The following is a 20,852-nucleotide window of genomic DNA, read 5'->3' on the forward strand; positions in this document are numbered from 1 at the left end:
AATGTTATACATAAAAAACTGAGTTGTTTACAGTTTTTGCCATTTCAAATAACCCTATAATGAAGGTCCTGTATGTTTTGTCACTTGCAAAGGATAAACTCCTAACAATTGAATTGCTAAGTTAAAAGGAAGTACACACTGTTCCCCAATAAAGTCCTGTTCCCTTTCCCCAATAAAATCTTAAGTAAATAAATAAACAAAAATAAAAGGCAGTATGTTTAAAAGTGACAGATGATTCCAAACTGCTCTATAGAAAGGCTGTGCCACTGCACTGTACACCTGAAGCTGAAGCTGAACAATAATGAACGTCAACTACAAGTTTATATATGTATATATATATATATATGTATGTATATACTTACAAGAAGCGCAGTACAGCATTAGGAATAGACAGTGGAAATGTAATGGCTGTGTGTGATGTCAGAGGGATAGTGATGGGGGGAGAGGGGTTCACACAGTGTGAGGGATATAAATGATAAACGTCTAAGTATTACTTTGTCTTGTGCACCTGACACTAATAAATAAATAAATAAATAAAAGGCTGTGCCAATTTACACCCCCCCTTCAATTCAGATTTTATCTCCTCACACTTTCACCATCAATGGATATTCAGTTATCTTTAATCTTTTCCAATCTAATAAACTATATAAGAATCACGTTTTAATTTACCTCTTTAATTATTAATGAAATTAAATATCTTTATATGCACATCGACTGCCTGTACTTTGTAAACTGCCACTTCATGTCCTAAGCCCATTTTTCTACTAGACGGTGGCTTTTTTCTTACTAATTTATAAGAGCTCACCTAAAATTAGTAATTTTAACATTATCGTATGTGCTACAAATAGTTTTGCAACATCTTTTGCTTTTTTGAAAAAACTATGAAATCAAAAATACCTTTTCGCCTTAATGAAATAAACTTTTAATTAAAGAGAAACCATGAAGTAAGCACCTGGATCTTTACTGAGGAATAGAACAAATTACTTCTGCTTCACAGTACTTACGATACCTTCTGAGCTGCAGAGCTGGTTGGCTGGAATAGTTATGATTGAAGATCTGAATTCAGATTATGTTTTAGTATGTTTTCTTTCTCATAGGTTAAATCCTCCCTAACATGCCTAGGTCAATTCAGTAACAAATCTCAGATGTGCTCAAGAACCTGTCCTTAAAAGTTCATTTCAGAGTTTATGAAAATGTTTTAGGTAACTACATTAAGTAATAAAATATAACTAGTGAAGAAAGTGCTATTTCATAAATTACACCTGTCAAACATTTAAGATGGAAAGGAACTTTCATTTAATTTCTTTACTGTCTTACACTTGCTCCTCCTTTGTTCCTCAACCACATAAAAAACAAACAAATAAATTTGTTTTTCAGGTGTTTAACATTAAAGCATCTTAACCAGCTTTCCTCTCTGCTGCACTTGTACGAAGTGAGGTTAATTAATAAAAAATGTTTGTGCAGATTTCTAAACCTAAGTATCTTTGATACCTTAGAAAAAAACATTTTAATCTACCAGATGTTATTTTTTTAATTATAATCAAACTAATCAATCTTTTCCTCATGGCCTCTGTTGAACTATTAATAATATATAATAAAATGCAACATTTTTAATGTGCAGATCTAGGAATTTAGACAAATGCCTAGTTGGCAATCACCACTGCAAGCAATACAGTCAAGTTCTGGCACTCCAGAACCTTCCCTTGTGCTCTTTTGCAGTCAACACCTTCCTCAACCCCCACTTCCCAGCAACCAATGATCCAGTTTCTGTCCCTACAGGTTTTCCTTTTCCAGAATGTCTCACAAATGGAATCATACAGTATGTTCCTTTTGTGTCTAGCTTCGTTCACTTAGCACAATGCATGAGATTCATCCATGTCATTACAGTGTCTCAAGCAGTTCATTTATTGCTGAGTAGTATTCCACTGTACGGTTATACCAGTTTATTTATCCAATGACCAGCTGAAGATATTTCGGCTATTGGCATTTTTCAATTATGAATAAAACCACGATAAACTTTTGCATACAAATTTTTGTATGAATATATGTTTTCATTTCTCTCAGGTAAATACCAAGGAGTAGGACTGCTGGGTCATACAGTAAGTATACGTATAACTTTATTAGAAACTGCCAAACAGTTTTCCAAAGTGACTGTACCATTCTGGATTCCCACTGGAAATATATGAAGGTTCCAATTGTTCTGCATCCTCATCAGCTTTTGTCATTGTATTTTTTGGCTTTTGCAGCCATTCTGACAGGGAATAGAATGTCACTGTGGTTTTAACTTGCATTTCCCTGATAAATAAAGATGTTGAGTTTTTTTCATGTGTTTATTTGTCATCCACATATTTTCCTTGAAGTGTCTGTTCAAATATTTTACCTACCCATTTTTCAATTGGGTTGTTTATTTACTAAGTTTTGAGAATTCTTTATATATTTTGGATATGAGACCTCTATCAGGTTTGCATTGTGCAAATATTTTTTCCAGTGTATAGCTTATTTTTTCATCTTCTTAACAGTGTCTTCCAATGAATTTTAATTTTGAGCAAGTCCAATTTACCAATATTTTTTCTTTTATGGCTTGTGTTTTCTATGTTACATATAAAAAATATTTGTCCAAACCAAGATCATTTTCTATGTTTTTTTCCACAAGTTTTAGGTTTTATATTTAGATCCACGATCCACTTTGAATTAATTTTTGTATATGATGGGAGGCATGAGTCAAGGATCTGTTTTTTTGCATATGGATATAAAAACGTATCAGCATAATTTACTAAAGACTATCCTTTCTCCATTGAATTGCCTTTGCGCCTTTATAGAAAATAAATAGCCATACATGTGTGGCTCTTTTTCTAAATTCTCTATTCTTTTCCATTGATTTGTGTGTCTATTATTTTGCAGATAGCAAACACACTGTCTTGATTTCTGAAACTTTATAGTTATTTTTCAAAACTGTTCTGGGTACTCTAGTTTCTTTGAATTTCCATATATACTTAAGAATCAGTGTGTTAATTTACACTAAATAACCCTGTTGGGATATTTTTATTGGGACTGCATTTAATCTAGAGAACAATATAAGATTAGTTGACATTTTAACAATATTGGGTCTTCTAATCCATGAAGACCATATGTCTCTCCATTTATTTAAGTCTGTTTTAATTTCTTTTTTAATAGTTTTCAGGCCTACATATATTTTGTTACCTATATAGCAAAGTAATTTGTGTCTGGTATTACTGTAGGTTTTCTAAAATCTCAATTTCTAATTATTCACTGTTACTATAAAAAAATACTAACCCTGAACTTTGTAACCTTGCTAAACCCACTTATTAGTTCTGGTAGCTATTATGTACATTTCTTTGAGATTTTCTGTGTAAAAAATCATTTCATTTCCAAGCAAACAGTATTATTTCTTCCTTTCCAATCTCAATGTCTATTAATTCCTTTTTTTGCCTTACTTCAATAGCTAGGACCCCTAATACGATGTATAAGAAGAGCAATGAGAGCGGGCATTGTTCCCAATTTTAGGGGGCAAGTATTATTTCACCATTAAGTAGGATGTTAGCTGTAGTTTTTAATAGAAGTCCTTTATCAGGATGAGGAAGTTCTCTTCTAAGCCTAATTTGCTCATTTTTTAAAATCATAGATGCTGAATTTTGTCAAACATTTTGTCTACGTATATTGAGATTATAGTTTTTCTCCTTTATTCTGCTAATATGGTGAATGATGCCTTATATTCCTGGGATAAACCCTAGTCTATCCTATTATAATTGTTCTTGTAATATATTGTTGGAATCAATTTGCTAACATTTTCAAAGGATTTTTATGTTTATGTTCATGAGGGATATTGGTCTTTAGTTTTCTTTTCCTGTAAGGTCCATAAGCTGGAAAGTGTTCCCTCTTGTTTTCTGAAAGAACAGGATTGACCCTATTCCTTTTTAAACATTTGCTAGAATTCCCAGTGAAGCCATCTAGGAATTTAATTTCTTTACTAAACATAGAAGTGCTTAGATTTTCTATTTCTTCTTGTGTTGGTTTTGGAAATTTATCTTTTAAGAAATATATCCATTTTATCTGAGCTATCTAACTTATTAGCATAAAATTATTCATAATTTTTCCTTACTATCCTTTTAATTTATGTAAGGTCTGTAGTGGTATATTTTACCTTAAAAATTTTTTGTTCCTAATTTTTTTCAGCAAATTCTCTTTAGAATATTTTTAAGGCACAAAATTAATCATTTGCAAATCATGATAATTTTGTAGCGTTTCTTTCTGAAATTATACCTCACTTCACTCTCCTGCCTAATTACATTGATTGGCCCTTCAAAAGCAATGTTAAATAAAATTGTAATACTTCAGTGTATTACCATCAAACATGAGGTGGCCTTTGGTCTAATAACACAGACACACATACTGTACACACACACTCCTTAAAATTAAGTTACAGAAATAACCATCTACTTGTTTTATCTGGAGCAGGGGTTGACAAACTATAGCCAGAGGACAAATGTGGCCCACCACCTGTTTTTGTACATACAATTTCCTGGAACACACTCATTTGTTTATGGATTATCTATGGCTACTTTCACCGTACAAAGGCAGAGCTGAGTACCTGTGACAGAAAGTCCACAAAGACTAAAATATTTACTATCTGGCCCTTTACAGAAAGTTTGCTGACCCCCTAAACTAGAGGATTTTTTAAAAAATCAAGAATGTATGTTGGATTTTATCAAATGTCTTCTTGGGTAACTACCGTAGTACAATGAGTTCACATTCTGCCCTTTAACCCACTTAATATGGCAAATTATATTGATAGATTCCATCCCGCATCCTAGAATGAATGCACTCAGTCAAGGTGTTTTGTATCTGGGATTCCTTTAACACATATAATTTAGGATTTTTTCAGTAACACTCATAAGTGAAATTGGTCTAACACTTTTCTTCACAATATCTGCTAGCTTTGTAAAAAGAACTAAAAAAATTTTCCTTTGGAAGTTTTTTTGGTTATCCTTAACAAATGTGGTACCTCCTCCTCTGAATTCTCACTGCACTTCAAGCAACAGAACTTAATCATATCTGGACTATATTAAAAGTATTTAACTTCAATTCTCTCTCAACTGCCTCAATATAGGGAAAAACACATGTTAAAAGGCTGTAATATATCTTCATACACTGCTGCAGTAGCTAGGAGTGTGTTTTATATTAGGCATTAAATATTTACTAATGTTTCTAATGCTCTTTTTCCCTCTGAGCCTGCTAATCAGACTCCAACTATATGGTTAATACATATTATTTGTGTAAATTTAAAAAATTAAACTATTAATATATATAATTACTTCTTAAGAACCAAATACCAAAGGTAATTTTATAGATACACTATTTCAAAAGAAAAACAGGTACAGCTTAAACAGTGCAGCAACTAGACAGAAACATGGTTTATAAAATGTTATTTCTTTTCACAACTTATACCTTATTCTACACATAAGTTTGTTAATTCACAAAAATTACTAATAAAGTATGCCTTGGAAAATTCTAGACTGATTATATAACTAGCTATAGCACTTTTGGAAAAGGTATTTAATCTACATGAGCCTAAATTTCATCATCTATGAAATGACGAATTTGATGACTCCTATGGGTCCCTTTCAGTAGTTAAGATTCTAAACATATAATTAATTTATTTTTAATTTCACAATGTTCCCAATCAAACAAGTATCTAATCCTTTTTAATAAGAAAAAAAAAGTGAGGGGATATTGTAAGTAAGACCCATTCAACCTAGTTGAGTTTCAAAAAGACTTTAAAAAGTTACCTCTTTTCCTGGAAGACATCTTCTTTCCTGCTGATTTCAACATTTCTTTGTTTCCTTTCTTCCTAGTGGCTGTGATCTGTCCTTGACCAGACGCAGAGTCAGAGTCAGAAGAGTCAAGTCTGACTTGACGATGCCTTCTGGACTTGGAGGCCTTAAGAATCAGAAACCCAATTAACCACAATGAATCACAAAATGAATCCAACTGACATAAAGACAAAACACACAAAAATAAGGACAAATTTACAAAAATATTTGTCCTAAAGTACTTTACCATTATACTGGCTTGCTTAATACCTGTCGCATGTATATAGTCTTTTATCTTTACAACTGAAGAAGTTCCCTGCAGCCGTCATCACCATCTACTCCAAATGGGTTAAAATGTAGTTGTGGTTGCACGATTGGGAAATGGAGGTATAAAGGACAAGTACTGTTTTTCACTGCCTGACAAACTTCTCTCCTCTTCTTCTAGTATTTTATTTTCCTTGGTTACTACCATGTATTTGGAGTGGAACTACCTTATGCCTGGCTCCAGGTCGGGCCATGTGGCCCCCATCTAGTCAAAATGAGTTTCACATCCCAGGGGCCACTGTGACTTGTTCAGGGGTGGGCATATGATCTGTTTCATAGCTGATATAACTCAACTTTATAATTCTGTTTAACTGTTAGGAAGGAAAATTCTCTGTTTCCACTGAACCTAAAGCTGGAAACATGCAAGGCTGGAGCTGTCATGAACAGCACTTGGACACAGTGAAAGCAACATATTCCCTTTTATCTATTCCCTTTTAGGTGAGAAATGGAGGGACAGTTTACGGACTTTTTAGTTACATCAGTCAATGAATTCCCTTATTTGCTTAAGCAGAGACCTAACACAAGAGTTAACGTCATATATGCGGTGTAGGTAGATATTAACAATTGTTTAAAAGCTACCATGCACTCTATGTTAATTGTACCTCAATAAAGGAGAAAAACTAAAACTACACAATGACACACACTTATAACAATTTTTGGGGATTATAATTTAATTGTTTAATAATTTTTAAAAATTATTTCATAATGTCTTAAGATATACATTAAACATCAATTACCACTATATACTATGGAAATAGTTCTGGTTTATAAGAATTTGGAATAATTAATTTATTGTTCTTGGTGCTTTAATTCAACAATATTTTGTACTCAATTTACTATGGTATAGCAAATATAATACTTAACTAATCCACAGTCACTTTTAATTTTTTTATTTATTCCCTTTTATTTCTACACCCAGAAAAAACAGTAATTTCCCACAGAAGAAAGACATTCTTAGATTCACACACACAAAAAAAACAGGATAACATATGGGATTAATCATATAAATTTATCAGTGCTTCCTCCTGAAAACCCACTAAAATGAGTAAAGGAACAAAAATGAACAAACTCACAAAACACACATAATAAGAAACAAAGCAGCTGTAAAAAAAAAAAAAAATGGGGGATGGGAAAGTGAGTGACACCTGACAAAAGAAAGAAGAAAGCTGAAACCGTATCACCTATATTGAGGAAACTCCTATAAAACAAGCTGATCCAAGTGGATCAGGAATTAGTCATCAGAAACAGGACTAAAAAGAAAAATGGGCAGATATGTTGAAAATCTACATAGTGAATAGTGTCCCGTTTCCCAGCCTCAAAACTAAACTGACCTCCTCCTGAAGAAAAAAAATATTTGCTCCCTAGAGAGACTAAACCCGAAAAGCTGTACGCTTGAGGAAACTAATGTAGCTGAGGAAGGGAAAACAGCCTCTTACTGAAAATAGGGAGGTTAAGTGAAACCTGCATTAGGAATGGTAAGCTTCTCGGCTTATTCTCTCCATAGGATCCCAAACATTAGCAGCTGGGCCTATATACCACTTTCCTCCCCCACAGGGAATGGAAGATTGCCATCTGGTAAAAATGACTAGATCCAAGAGAAAGAAATATAGATGTTTAATGGCTGAATCTCCACATAACCACTCTTAAATATGATCTGAGGTTCTTCAAAAATTTGGAAAAAGCCACCAAAATTAAAGACAGAGATTAAAATAAATAAAAGTAGAAATTCTGGGGGAAAAGAAGGAAATTTCTTAACACTATAATTAACATCCTCAAAGAGATAAGATAATGCATTCAGGGGAAAAAAGATAAAGAACACATTTTTTTTAAGTAAGAAAACTGATTTAGAGAAGAAGAAAAAAAAAATCTTAGTAATGAAAACACATCAGCAGAAATTTAAAAATTCAATGTAACGGTTCAAAAGATAAAGTTTAAGAAATCTCCCTGAAAATAAAGAGATTGAAAAAGAAAGAAAATAAGAAAGTAAAAGTTCAAGAAAAGAAAAAGAGCAAAAATGTAGCAAAGAACACTATCAAGAAACAATACAAAAAACACTTCAGTACTGAAGGCTAAATATGCCCACCATGAGAGCCAAGAACAACGAAAGAAAAAAGACCTATAGCAAGTTAAATCATCATGAAATTTCAGAACTCCAAGGACAAGGAGAAAAATCCTAAAACCTTCCATGATCAGGAATACAAAAGCTGGAAGACAATAAAGAACAACGGCATTAAAAAAAAAAAGAACAATGGCATCAAAATTCCAGGTAAATGCCAGAATAACTAAAAGAGAAGATAAAGATGGTTGCCTCCTAAGATTAGGAATACAGTGGTAGGAAGTGGTAGAGCAAGAGACTGTTGGGTTATATAAATTACATAGTATTATTAGACTTTTTAAAAACTATGTACATGTACTACTTTGATAAAAAGTAAAAATGTAATTTAAAAAGCATCAAATCAATTTCTAAATTACCTTACTAAAAAAATAACTTGAGGGCTGGAGGGGAGAGGAAACTAGGGGAATATATACCCACAGGTCCTTTCCCTTTGGGGAAGAGCTTGTTGAGTTTGGAAATAGGAAGGGGCTCCATGAGCCACATGACATGGTCATCTAATCCGTCCAGAAGAAAAGATACTTCCTAAACAGGGATGGGACAGGGAGGGTATTTATAAGGGCTACTTGGTGCAGACGGGCACCCAACGGGACGATTGGAGGGTCTGCAAGCACACTCTGGCCCTTCCCAGAAATAGGAGAGGGGTCCTTTTTCTCAAAGCTTCAACAGACTATGTATTAGGAGATCATAGGGAATATTTTGTTACGGATTACAGTCATTATTATTATTATTATATTACTATTTTTATTAAACCTCCCCTTACTGATGAGTGGGGGACAAAATAAGTATTTATCTCCTCAAATGTCCTATTACCAGGAGGGGTTGACCCTGACACTCTGTGAGGCAGTAAGAAACCAATAAAGACAACTTTGTAAGCTTAAAAAAAGGAAATAACTTACCTGAACAACAACTGAAAAGGCCTTTGATTTTATTTTTGCTAATGATTCTGCCCTTTCACATCTCTGGAAGTAAAAACAAACAGGAAGGGGAAAATGTTAAAACACATGATAAGTGAAATTATGACTACCCACAGAAATAAGATTTCAGATAGAAGGTAGGGTAAAAGAAACTAACATTTATTGGACACATACTGAGGGTCCAGTAAAGACACATAAACACACACCACATTCCCATAGCAGGTGCCATGATACCATCCCCATAGCTACTAACTGGTTTCATTCAGGATTTAAGGAGGAAATAAGAACGAAAGCCTTGGTGAACAGGCCATCCCCTGCTCATCTGTCTATGCCCAAAGACGGCTCCTTATCTCATCCACTGATATGGATTACAACTCTGGAGGCAGAAAGCAGTAATGAGTAGCTTGAGCTCCAGGCTGGTTGAAAGGCTGACAGGGAGTGAGAAAAGGCGTATTACAAAAGCCTTGCTGCGCCCCTATAAGGACTCAGGGCACATTCCACCATCATCCTTCCCTTCTTCTGCTAAAAACCATCAACATCCTCACTCCCAATCTATACCTGATGTGGTCTTTCACAAGGTTTCCAGTAAAGAACAGACTAGCCCTTCACAGAACCCACATTTCAGAATTTTCTAAGATATTTATTACAATACTGACCAAGGAGCATAATGCTTAGTATACAGAATCACAGCCACACATAAAATAAAAAGAAGCTAATCAAATTCCTGCCCAGTAAACAAACATATAGTGAATTTTTCTGACCTCTGATTCTTGTGAATTTCCTTCTCTCTTTTCTTCTCCATCTTTAACTTTTGATTTTAAGGATGGATTCTAAAAGAGCAAAAAATTTATGTATACACATTAACAATTCAAATTATCTAAGAAGTAATTACAAATCAATTTCAGAACAATGAAAATCATTTACTTTTAATTACTGAAAAACTGGAAGATCATTTCATGTTATTGCATCATGCTTCACCACATGACATTAAGGTCATGGGTCAGGTTTCAGAATAGTTCTAAAATTCATCAATAAAATGCCTAAATCCTCTTAATGAAGGATAACATGCATTTTATGTGGTAGTTAAGAAAACTGGTTTATTCTCATTTCCTTCAGGTTTTCAGAGGTCTTAATAATGCTCACTGAAGAGCATTATTAAAATAGAGTACTATAACAGATTTTTACCTTAAATGCCTTGATTATTTGTGTAACCCATTTGTGGCACTTCAAATATTCATACATTCTAAAATGTGCTATCTCCTTAAAATAAACACAGGTAAAGGAAGCAAAGTATTTCCTTCTTCCCAAGAATGTCATCTCATCACTCTCCTTGTATATCTTTTTCTAAAATTAAGTTGGAGCCAGTTTCTTTATATAATGGAAAGTCAAAAAGTGGCAACAAATCTTTCTGAAAAACAATACGTAAGATAGTAACACCTATCTAGCACTTGGGAAAACACTAACACAGTATTTCACACATAGTAAGCAAACAGAAATTGCTTATTTTTACCTTTTTTTTTTTTTTTTTTTAAGAAGTATTCACTAAAATAAGACGGAGTAGTGGTTTCAAAGGTAAATTTAGCAAGGCTGGCCTTTAGGTTTCCAGAGTCAAAAAGTTTCTCCAGCTGAAAAGGTTAATGTGGAATATGGGTAGCTCTAGTCTCAGTATTTGGATCAGAAAACTAAGATTTGTGTTGATGAGATCTATAAATGGATAAACCAAGAGCATGTGGTAAGCAGAGAAGCATGTGCTCTGTGACAATGACAGAAGCAACCACTCACGTCCAGCCATCTGGGGCCACATAGCAAAGTGGAACCAGTGCTATCAAACCTGATTTTTAAGAGAAGTTGGACATCTGGAATTTCACAAGTCTACAAATATTTAAATGTTAGTGACTAATTTAAAATTTTAAAACAATGTTAGAATCAACGCTATGTCAAACAAAACACTTCTGTGTGCAAGATTTGGCCCAAAGACTGCCAATGTGCAACCTCTGGAAAATGTTAAATCATAAAGATTGCAACAAATCAGGGGTATACCAAGATGACTTATTCCCCTATAATTATATATGTACATATATAATGTATACTATTTAATTATATATAATATTACGGTTATTAATTATAATTGTTTAATTATATACATAATTATACATAAAACCTGTCTATAAGGTTAAGTAACATCACACAGCTAATAAGTGGCAGAGAAAAGCGAAGCCCCCTCAATCGCCGCTCTGCTGTGCTAAGCCACGTCTCAAGATTGTCACCCATGTCTAGCCATCCGTGCATAACGCAAATACAAAGGTAATGTCTCAAACAAGCAGTCACATACCTTCCTGTCTTTGTGCCACTGCTGGTGCTCCAAAACTATGTTCTTAATATTGTCAAAAAAATCATCCTTTATCAAGCTGAGGGCTTTGTCTGGATTGGACTTATCAACTGAAATTATATGTTTCATGTTCTGATAATGATCATGAACATTCAGCATTTCCTAAAGGTGAAAAGATGAGTCTTTTATTTCAACTTTAGAGGAGAAACTTAAAGAGAAAACCAACACAAAATAAAATGGCATTCCAAACTGACTGCGTTGATAAGGATAACATGCCACTGTATACTGAAAATAATATAGTCATGCAAACAAATAGTACAACTTTGTTAATGAAGAGGCTGCTTTCCAGGGGAATGGATTCATGGAATTCAACTCAACAAACATTAACTAATAATATACACTGTATGGGGAAAGACTAATCAACACAAGATTGCATTTTAGGATGTAACAAAAACTATTTGTAGTATAACAGATCATTAAATATCACTACTGATAACAGATAATTTTTATGTCACATTGTCACATCAAAGCTATTTATTATACAGTTATTTATGTTCAGCTGGAAAAGTCCTATATAAGGACTCTTATGCAATCCTCCACAGAGATGTGCTGATTTTCAATACATCTCAAAACCTGTGTGCCTGTCCCCGTAAGCTTTATCATTACTTCAGTGTTAAGATTCAGGAATAAAAGAAATAGAGGGGGATTTATGACACTATTTGAGACATCATTTATTAATTAGACCTTTCTCCCCCACAAGCCTCCAGCCAAATGGGCAGGTCTGTGTGGGGTAAGGAGAAAGAAAGTACACTGCAGGCCCACTTAAGAAATCAGATAAAACCAGTACTGGCTTGGCTCGAAGACCAGCAGAGAACTACCCACACTTCCTTCATAGATGGCCACTGCAACTGCTGAGTCATCCCCAGTCAGGCTATTCAATTCATTTAGAGTCGATTTTAATGGAATTCATACCCATCTGCTCAAGGACTCAGAAAATGCTCAGCAGTGATGAGTGCTCCCATATGCAGGATCTTCAAAGGGGAACAGTGTCCCGACATGGGGAGCCCCTCACTTTTTACAGTTTACAATGGGCTGTGCTCCCATTATTTCACTATGCACAATACAATGCAGGGGAAAGACCATCAGCTTGACCTGGTTTTGAGCGTGAGTTCTGTCACCTGCTAGATCACTCGCTTGAGCAAATCCCTCAATCTGAGAATCCCGTTCCACATTTGTACAAAATAAGTAGCACCACCCAATGCCACTGTAATAGTAGTAAGTGAACTTACACAGTGAATGTTCTATATAATGTAAAACACTAAACGAAACTAAAGGATTAAGAAATAAAGGAAAGTGTCTGGACTTCAGAGCCCTACAGACTTGCATATTCAAATCTGGTGTCTTCACCTTACTTTATGCAAATTACTTAACTTCTCTGAGCCTCAGTTTCCTTGTTTTTAAAACTAGGAAAATAACACCTCCTCTGCAAGGTTACTATGATGATTAGTGAGCTAACATACATAAAACATCTAACATAATTCCTGGCAAATGTTGAAAACTCAACACATAATGGCCATTATAATAATTGTATAAATGAAAAAATAGACACAAATGAAACAATTAGCTCAAGGTCATATTTAAGCAGCAGAGTTAGAATTAATAACATTTAGACTTAATAACATTTACAAGCAGTAGATGGAAAGTAGAAAAGTATTAAATTTAGGATTATCAGTGAGACTGGGTCAAAGGCTATGCCAAATAGATGAATAGAGTCAACAGAGCTATTGAGGAAAAGGCTCTCAAAGCAGATCTGTGGCAAGCCAAAGGTTAGAGATAAAGTCAGGATGACATCATGCAGACTACTTCATTCCGAGAAGCTTTCAGGAATAGACATTTCACAGTCTAGCCCTTCTGACCCTCTTCTCCAATCACCCTAAAATAACAGGCCTTTATGCATCACCCCAGTTTTGTTCTCTAAAATCTTTCATACCTGTGTGCTGATACACACACTTTTTTAAAACAGAGGAACCTTTAATTCAACATATTGTATTAGGTTGGTGCGAAAGTAACTGTGCTTTAAAAGGTTAAAAATAACTGCAAAAACCGCAATTACTTTTGCACCAACCTAACAGTAAAAGAACTGAAAATAAAAAAGCACGTTGAAAGCATATTGGAAAAAAATGAACATTCTACCACCATAGTAGTCAACAATCAAAAATTATACCAACTGGATTCAAATCATCTTTTTTCATTAGGAGAATATTGATAGAACAATGTCTTGCTGTTCTAAAACATCCTCTGCCTCTCTCTCTATGATTCACTTCAGTACTTCTTGGTAAATCCTTTTTGATACCCAAAATCTTTCATTCTGCACAATGGCTATTCTAAACTTTCTCAATTCACAGTTCCTTGAACTCCCATGGCCCTCTCTTCAAATTCAGGCTACCAGGTCTGTTTTCTTTCTATTTCTCTTCTTCACAATTATATGAATCCATTTTCACCTCCTTCCCTCACATTTCAAAGGAAGAAGTGTGCTTTCTCCTGCTCAAAACTAATCTCTCCACCAGGGAACCACTAACAGACCCACCTGACTCCTCCATAACAGGAATCTGGCTCCTTCTCTTTTACACAACCTCTCCTTCTGACTGGCTCCTTTCCTAAATCTAAATATATACTTTAAGTCTCTCCAATCTCTAAAACTGTTAAATAACTCCCCACTACCAAGAAGACAAAATACAAATTCTCTCTATTATACAAAGTTCATTTATCACATTTATTTTTCTACATATAATCTCTCCTACCTCTTTTTCACCAAGCTGCTAGAGAACAAAGATCCTAGTTCTTATTACCCTTCACTCAGGTGTTTGCTGAATGATATATGTGCGTATTTCTAAGCCCAGGCCCAGCTCAGACCAGGCCTTCTGCTGTCCAACAACTGGGCACCGCAGCCATACAAAACTTGGCTCCATCACTTCCTAACTTAATATCCGTGCTTCAGTGTCCTCAACTTTAAATCAGGGACAGAAACACCTACTGTTTATAAAATTAACAAATAATTTAAAAAATGTCTAAAACACCTATTTTGTAAGAATGTTGCAAGGAGTAAAATAATCTATGCAAAACATCCCATATAGCTCCTACACTATGCTGTGTCTTTAGACACTTAGTAAACAATGTCCTTCTAAAGCAGTAATTCTTAACCTTTTTGGAACATGAACACCTTTGAGAATCTTAGGACAGTTATGGTACCTCATCCTAACCAAGCATCAGTAAGACACTCAATTTATCATACAATTTGGGGGGGGAGGGGACATATGGACCATCTGAAGGTTATCTATGGACCCCAGATTAATAATTAATAATCAAAGATTAATAATTCTTGCTCAAAAATAAAGGCATTTGATCTGATCCCTCTTTCTCTCCTGATACACATAAGAAAAGACTGTATAGAGTTGACCAAAAAAAAAAAAGTAACATTTATTAAGAGTCTACCATGGGCCATATGCCACTATCAGAACTATTCAGGTGTAATTTGGTTTCAATTCTCACAACTGGATGAAATAAAGACTATAATCCTAATATTAAGAAGTGAGAAACTAAGGCTCAAAGAGATTAAAATACATGGCCAAGACGCCCCCAGCTGCTGCTCACACTCACTGCTTCCTGCAAGCGCCCTCTCTCTCTCTGCAATCGCCTCTCTCTCTCTCTCTCTCTCTCTCTCCATGTAATATATATCCATTCTTTTGAAATGAGAGTGTATCATTGATTAGAAGGCTGTAGTCCTGTGGTGGGGTTTTATTTTAACCTCAGGGGAATGTTTCTCTATGCATGTAAAACTCTCTAAGTGAGTATCACTACTTATCCATGTGAAACATTTTTTTCTCAATACTGTATAAGTCACATAAAATACCAAAATGTATTAGATGGTAAAGCTGTTTTAAGACTGTACCTCTTACGCATAATTCTTGACTTCAAATTTTTGTTTTATCAGAATAGCCTGTTTTACAGTGGTGGGATTTTAAATAAGCATTGTAAAAAGGAACTCAGGAAATGAATACATATTGTAAAAATAAATAAAATAAAAATAAAGTCACTTCAAATTCTTGTTTTATAATCTATCTAAAGTCAAATACAAATGGTGGCTTCCATATTTCCATCTAATTATCCTGAGTCCAACTCCAGTCTTTTACATCTTTCTGTTTCTTTCTGTGTTTCAAGATTTATTCCATATATTTTTATATATTTAGAATGTATTATTATTTCTAATACTTTAGAGAAAATAGGCATTCTATAATTGGATAAAATCATTAGAAAAATTTTCAGAATCTAGTAGATGAAGGTATAACCTCAATATATAGTTTACAATGAAACAATTTTTAAGGAGTTTCAAGAGAATAAAAGCAAATTTACCTCTAATACATCAGAAGTGATAAGCTTCATTACACGATCATTTGGGTCCTTAAATTCTTCCGTAACTTCAGCTCGCTGAATTTTTTTCTTCATTCTGTATGACAGCTGTATGATAATGAGTATCTTTTAAAGTATCTTTTTAAGTACAGAAAAAAGTGGGAGAGCAGTAAAAATTGTCTATCAGTAAACATTAATGAAACAAAAACAGCGCTAAATGTATATTAAATAATCCATTTTTCAAAGACTATTATACTTCTGAAATAACTCTGAAGGTGTGCCATGCCACATGCTTACATAGTCAGGTGAGTCAGAGAAGTTCCATAATTTGCCAGCTGATGGCAGAGCTAGAACCAGAACCTAATGCTCTTTTAATCTAGTGTCTCAACTGTCAAAAGATCAAAAACATATCCTATTTTATTAGTGGAAGTTTCAACTTTTCACCAACTGACATTAAAATTCCTTGGTCCTCTGACATAGTCAGAGCGGAGCTTTAGCCCAGAGCACACAGCTGCTGGAGAAGCCAAACAAGTGGCCCAGCAGGAGGCCCAGCGGGCCCATTTCTTGGTGGAAAAAGCAGAGCAGGAAAAGCAGCAGCAGATTGGCAGCAGATTGTGCAGGCCAAGGGTGAGGCCCAGCAAGAGGCCGAAGCGACCAAGGTGCTTGGAGAAGCACTGAGCAAGGATTCGGGCAGCCCAGAACACCTCCAAGATGATTGCCACATCACAGAATCATTTCTATCTCACTGCTGACTACCTTGTGCTGAACCTACAGGATGAAAGTTTCACCCGGGGAAGAGACAGCCTCATCAAGGCTAAGAAATGAGCTTGGTAACCAAGAATTTAACCCCCAGAGAAGTCGATCTGTTTGTCCCCTGCTGTTTGAGGAGCAACCCTCCACTCCACCCCTAGTATGTGATGGTCCCCTCTGCATCCGCCCTCCCAAACCTTCTCAGATGAATGAAGAATGACCCGTTTTCAAGGGAATGACTTTCTTCTTCCCAGTGTTGGCCGGGAATGATTTCTCAGTGATTTCCTACAGTGCTGGCTCCTCCCTTGAGGTTGGGAGGCGATAACCACCATCCCAGGAATTCTTAATAAATTTTTATTACTTAAGCTAAAAAAGTAAATTCCTTGGTCCTGTTTCACCAGCTCTGATATGTGAATAAAGGAATGAGCCAATGTAGATGCTGAATTCCATTTCCTTTTCTAACAATCTGCTTAACAGATGGCAGCCAGAAATGCAGTGCATCTAGAAGCAAAGGCTGAATTTTTGTTTGCAACAAAAAGCAATCAGAAAGCATATTCTCCTATTTTAAGAAGCTTTTCTATAAGCATTGGAAACTATATAATATCCTTTCCACTTTATGGAGACAAAGGTACTTTTTGGACAATGAAGCATAATTTCTCATTTTGAAAAAAAACAATCTATTTTAGTAACATACCAATTTGGGCATTGCTGTAAAGTGAAATGCTTTGTCTAGTCGTAGCTTTCTAAAAATATACGCTGCATCAAAATGTTGTGCATTTATCAAATCTTGTTGAAATTTTAAAACTTCATCCCAATCCTTCAGGGCAACTCTAATCTGCAAACAAAACGGGTAAAAACGTTACTAAATGTAAACCTTCTTTCACAAATGTATTATAATTTTGAAACACTGGCACTTCTATTTAAATCAGTTTATTGCAAAAATATTGTACCTGTTTCATATTTCTGTTGGGGGAAAACAACTCACCAAATATTACCTTTTGTTTTGGTTGACACAGTTGGGTGTTATATAATCCATAGAGCAGATACAAAGCACCAACTCTGATCTGGAAGGTGTATGGAGGTAAAAAATATCGCCAAGCCAAAGCTAAAGCTTCTTTTGTAAACGTGTTCTTTTCTAAATTTCTCATTCTACCACTAGAAAACAAAGAGAAAATATATTATGAATTTAATAAGCAATGAACAAAAATTAGAAGAGGTATATTCTAGCTGTTGCTAAAAACTGGATGAGCATTCCACATCTGATCCCTTATGATTCAAGCACAAAGATCTAATCTTCTGCTGTGTTTCTTCCACTGAGGCACGGGCGTACACTAGGTAAACATGATGCATCTTCATAAAGCATCAACGTGACTTGCTGAGTTGGGGAGCGAAAGGGGAGAGGTTACAAATTATTCCCACTTAAAAATGTACAACATTTAGTATGTGAAAATAACTATGGTTAGGTTACAAAATAAAATACAAAAGTTACATACATTTTAATACATAATGGATATTTTCCTATTGCAATACTCTCAGGGATTCACACTAAACATCATTTGTCCTTGGGACACCTAGATTAAAAAAGTTAGACAGCACAGTACAATGTAACCCACCCACTCCTTCCATTTCTGCAGGGCAAAGCTCACCAAAGTAAAGAAGGAGCAGGCTAGGAAAGCAGACTCCACTATGCTCCCAAAGCCTGGGCTCTTCAAATAATAAATTTAGTAAAAGAATACAAAATGCCTACCGTAATATAGGCAACAAAGCAATTTCTAAAGAAAAACCACCACTCTTCAAGTGGTCTCTACTTTTTTCATTAGCTAAAACCTCTGCAAAATTTGCCTGACCTGTCACTTTTCTCAAAAGGGATACAACGAAAAATCATGGGTTTTAGAAACAGACAAATATGTTTCAGTATCTGTTCTACCACCTACCAGCTGAGTGATCAAGGAGAAATTACTTTACCTCCTTAAGCCTCAATTTCCTCATCAATAAAACATCTATCATATTTGCTTTTCAGAGTTGTTCTATGGATTAAATACATTAGATATTAGTTTTCTCTCCCTTCATTAACTGTATATAACAAACAGCTCTCCATCTTCCATCCCCTGTGATGCACAAATTACGTAGGTAATTATATTACATTAAGAGAGAAAAAAAGAGAGCTTTTACATTTTATTCAGCAAAACAAAGTTTTAATCACAAGAACTCATTCATTCAATGATTTAGCCTTTCAATATTGTATTTATTATGCTAATAGCTACCAGATTCATCCAGTCACTGTCTTCACAGAGCTCTGTCCAGGGGAGGGAAAATTAAAAATAATGAACATTTACTGAGCACTTACTGTGCACTTAACACATATTAGCTCATTTAATCCTCAGAACTGCATTATGAGGTATTTTCATTGTCCCTGTGTTACAGATCAGGAAGGTCAAGCAAGTACTCTACCAAAAGTCAGTTAGTGGACTCTGATTCAAATTCAGGTAGCTGTTAGGCTCCATAATCTGTGCTCTAAACCACTACACTGCCTTTTGAACTACACACTTAAAGTGTGGTAAGTCGAGAGATAAAATAAGCAGAATGCTACAGAAAAAACGAGCAGAACACCTGCTTAGTCTAGGAAGGCTTCACTGAGCTTAAAGCTGAGTGCAGAATAAGACGGTCAGACAAAGGGAGTTAGGGGAAAACTCCAGGCTGAGGAAACGCCGGTAGAGGGCCACAGACAGACGCTGGAGCAAGAAAGGGAGTGAATGGAGGGCACTGGTGGATGAAGCTGCAGAGACTGGCAGAGGCCAGTCACCGAGGGTCTTGCCAGCCATGTTAGGGAATTTGAGCTGCATCCCAAAAGCAATGAAAACCACTGAAACGTGGTAAGCAGGGCAATGGCATGATCAAAATGCACTTTAGAAAGATAACTCTGGTTGTATGTAAAATGAATTTAATTGTGCCGTTTTGTCTTCGCTTAGGTGTTTCTTTTGTTTTGAAACATAGGGTTCTAGAACAGAATGGAGGAGGGCAAACGACGGTGACTTAGGTCAGGATGGGGCAGTGGAGATAGAGAGGAGAGTTTACAAGAGCCGCCAGGCAGAAATACATATTCGGAAAGAGGACGCAACCGAAACCAATGAAATCGCCCCGGAGAGTGCGTAGCCTGAGCTCAGGAGAAGGCCCAGAACAGACCGAGGTAGCGCGTTCTGACTGCGGCTTTTCTCCACCCTTCCCAGAGGCCATGAAGCCGGGGGCAGGTGGGCGTGCACCTTCCTACGCCGCGTGAGCACACGCCGGGAGGGAGGCGAGTAGCGGACTACCATCACCCACCAGAAGATGGTCCCGAACTTCATGCTCCTCCAGACCTCCGTGAAGTCCTCGAAGCGCACGCTGTCCTTCTCCTGGAAGCGGCTGAGCAGCGCCTCGCAGTCGGCCTGCAGGCCTGGAGGGGTCCCCATGTCTGCAAAGCCCCGACACACCGCGAGTCGGCGGACCCCGGCGGTCGCCGAGGAAACCTAGCCGGGACGCGCCCGCCTCCTAAGATGTGACGCACACGCGCTCCGTGGCGTGGTATCCGGCCGCTTTAGCTCCGCCTCCAGCCTGACCCAAGAGAGTGGTCGCGATGCTTACTGCGCGTGCGTGAACGCATACTTTTTTTTTTTTTTTTTTTTTTTAAACCAGTTCAATTCCCCTTCACCTAAATCCTAAAGGACTAAGATCAGCCCTTTTAATTTCACTGAAGAGGTTTATATCTCAAGTGTCCTGTGACCCCAAGAAGGATTTTAGGTTTACATTAGGCTAGCTTATGTAAATTGGCTTTACCCTTACTATCAGTGAGTGCCCTTTAGAGACCTTACAGTGACAGAAGTCAACTTTTAGAGCTAGGAAAGAACAGTTCCCAGCCTCAACTCACCCCCTAGTGGAAAGAAGATCTGAAAAAGAGAGTTTACTAGCGAATGGACTGGACTCATTCTCTTATGCTCTCTCTGTAGCACTAGCAGTCTTTTGCAACCACCCTTGAAAAGCTCTTTTGTCAACATCTCACTACCACCCACCACCCCTACGTTACAATCTCGCACAATGCTTAGCAGAAAGTATATACTTTATATATACTGATTAATTGGCTGCATTGGCTTTCTATGTACACTCTGCCTCTTAGCTTACTTACCCTGGAGCTAGATAGTGTGTAG

The 20,852-nt window shown here is 36.1% G+C and overlaps 1 protein-coding gene across 2 annotated transcripts in view; it reads right to left on the reverse strand.

Moving 5' to 3' along the window:
• Positions 1-20,235, reverse strand: part of SNAPC1 (small nuclear RNA activating complex polypeptide 1) — a 30,230-nt gene extending 9,995 nt beyond the window's left edge. For both annotated transcript variants that reach the window (XR_004423309.1, XM_033109472.1), the window contains exons 1-8: positions 19,993-20,235; positions 17,667-17,826; positions 17,366-17,506; positions 15,925-16,029; positions 11,518-11,676; positions 9,947-10,015; positions 9,168-9,230; positions 5,808-5,958 (exon numbers count right to left, since the gene is read on the reverse strand). Coding sequence is in view for 1 of the 2 variants with exons in the window: in XM_033109472.1 (XP_032965363.1) it covers positions 5,808-5,958; positions 9,168-9,230; positions 9,947-10,015; positions 11,518-11,676; positions 15,925-16,029; positions 17,366-17,506; positions 17,667-17,826; positions 19,993-20,120 (976 nt within the window). In the remaining variant the exon portion in view is untranslated. The remainder of the gene's footprint in view (positions 1-5,807; positions 5,959-9,167; positions 9,231-9,946; positions 10,016-11,517; positions 11,677-15,924; positions 16,030-17,365; positions 17,507-17,666; positions 17,827-19,992) is intronic.
• Between the last annotated feature and the right edge of the window lie 617 nt (positions 20,236-20,852).

The sequence above is a fragment of the Rhinolophus ferrumequinum genome, chromosome 6 (assembly GCF_004115265.2).
Source record: "Rhinolophus ferrumequinum isolate MPI-CBG mRhiFer1 chromosome 6, mRhiFer1_v1.p, whole genome shotgun sequence".
Taxonomy (NCBI): domain Eukaryota; kingdom Metazoa; phylum Chordata; class Mammalia; order Chiroptera; family Rhinolophidae; genus Rhinolophus; species Rhinolophus ferrumequinum.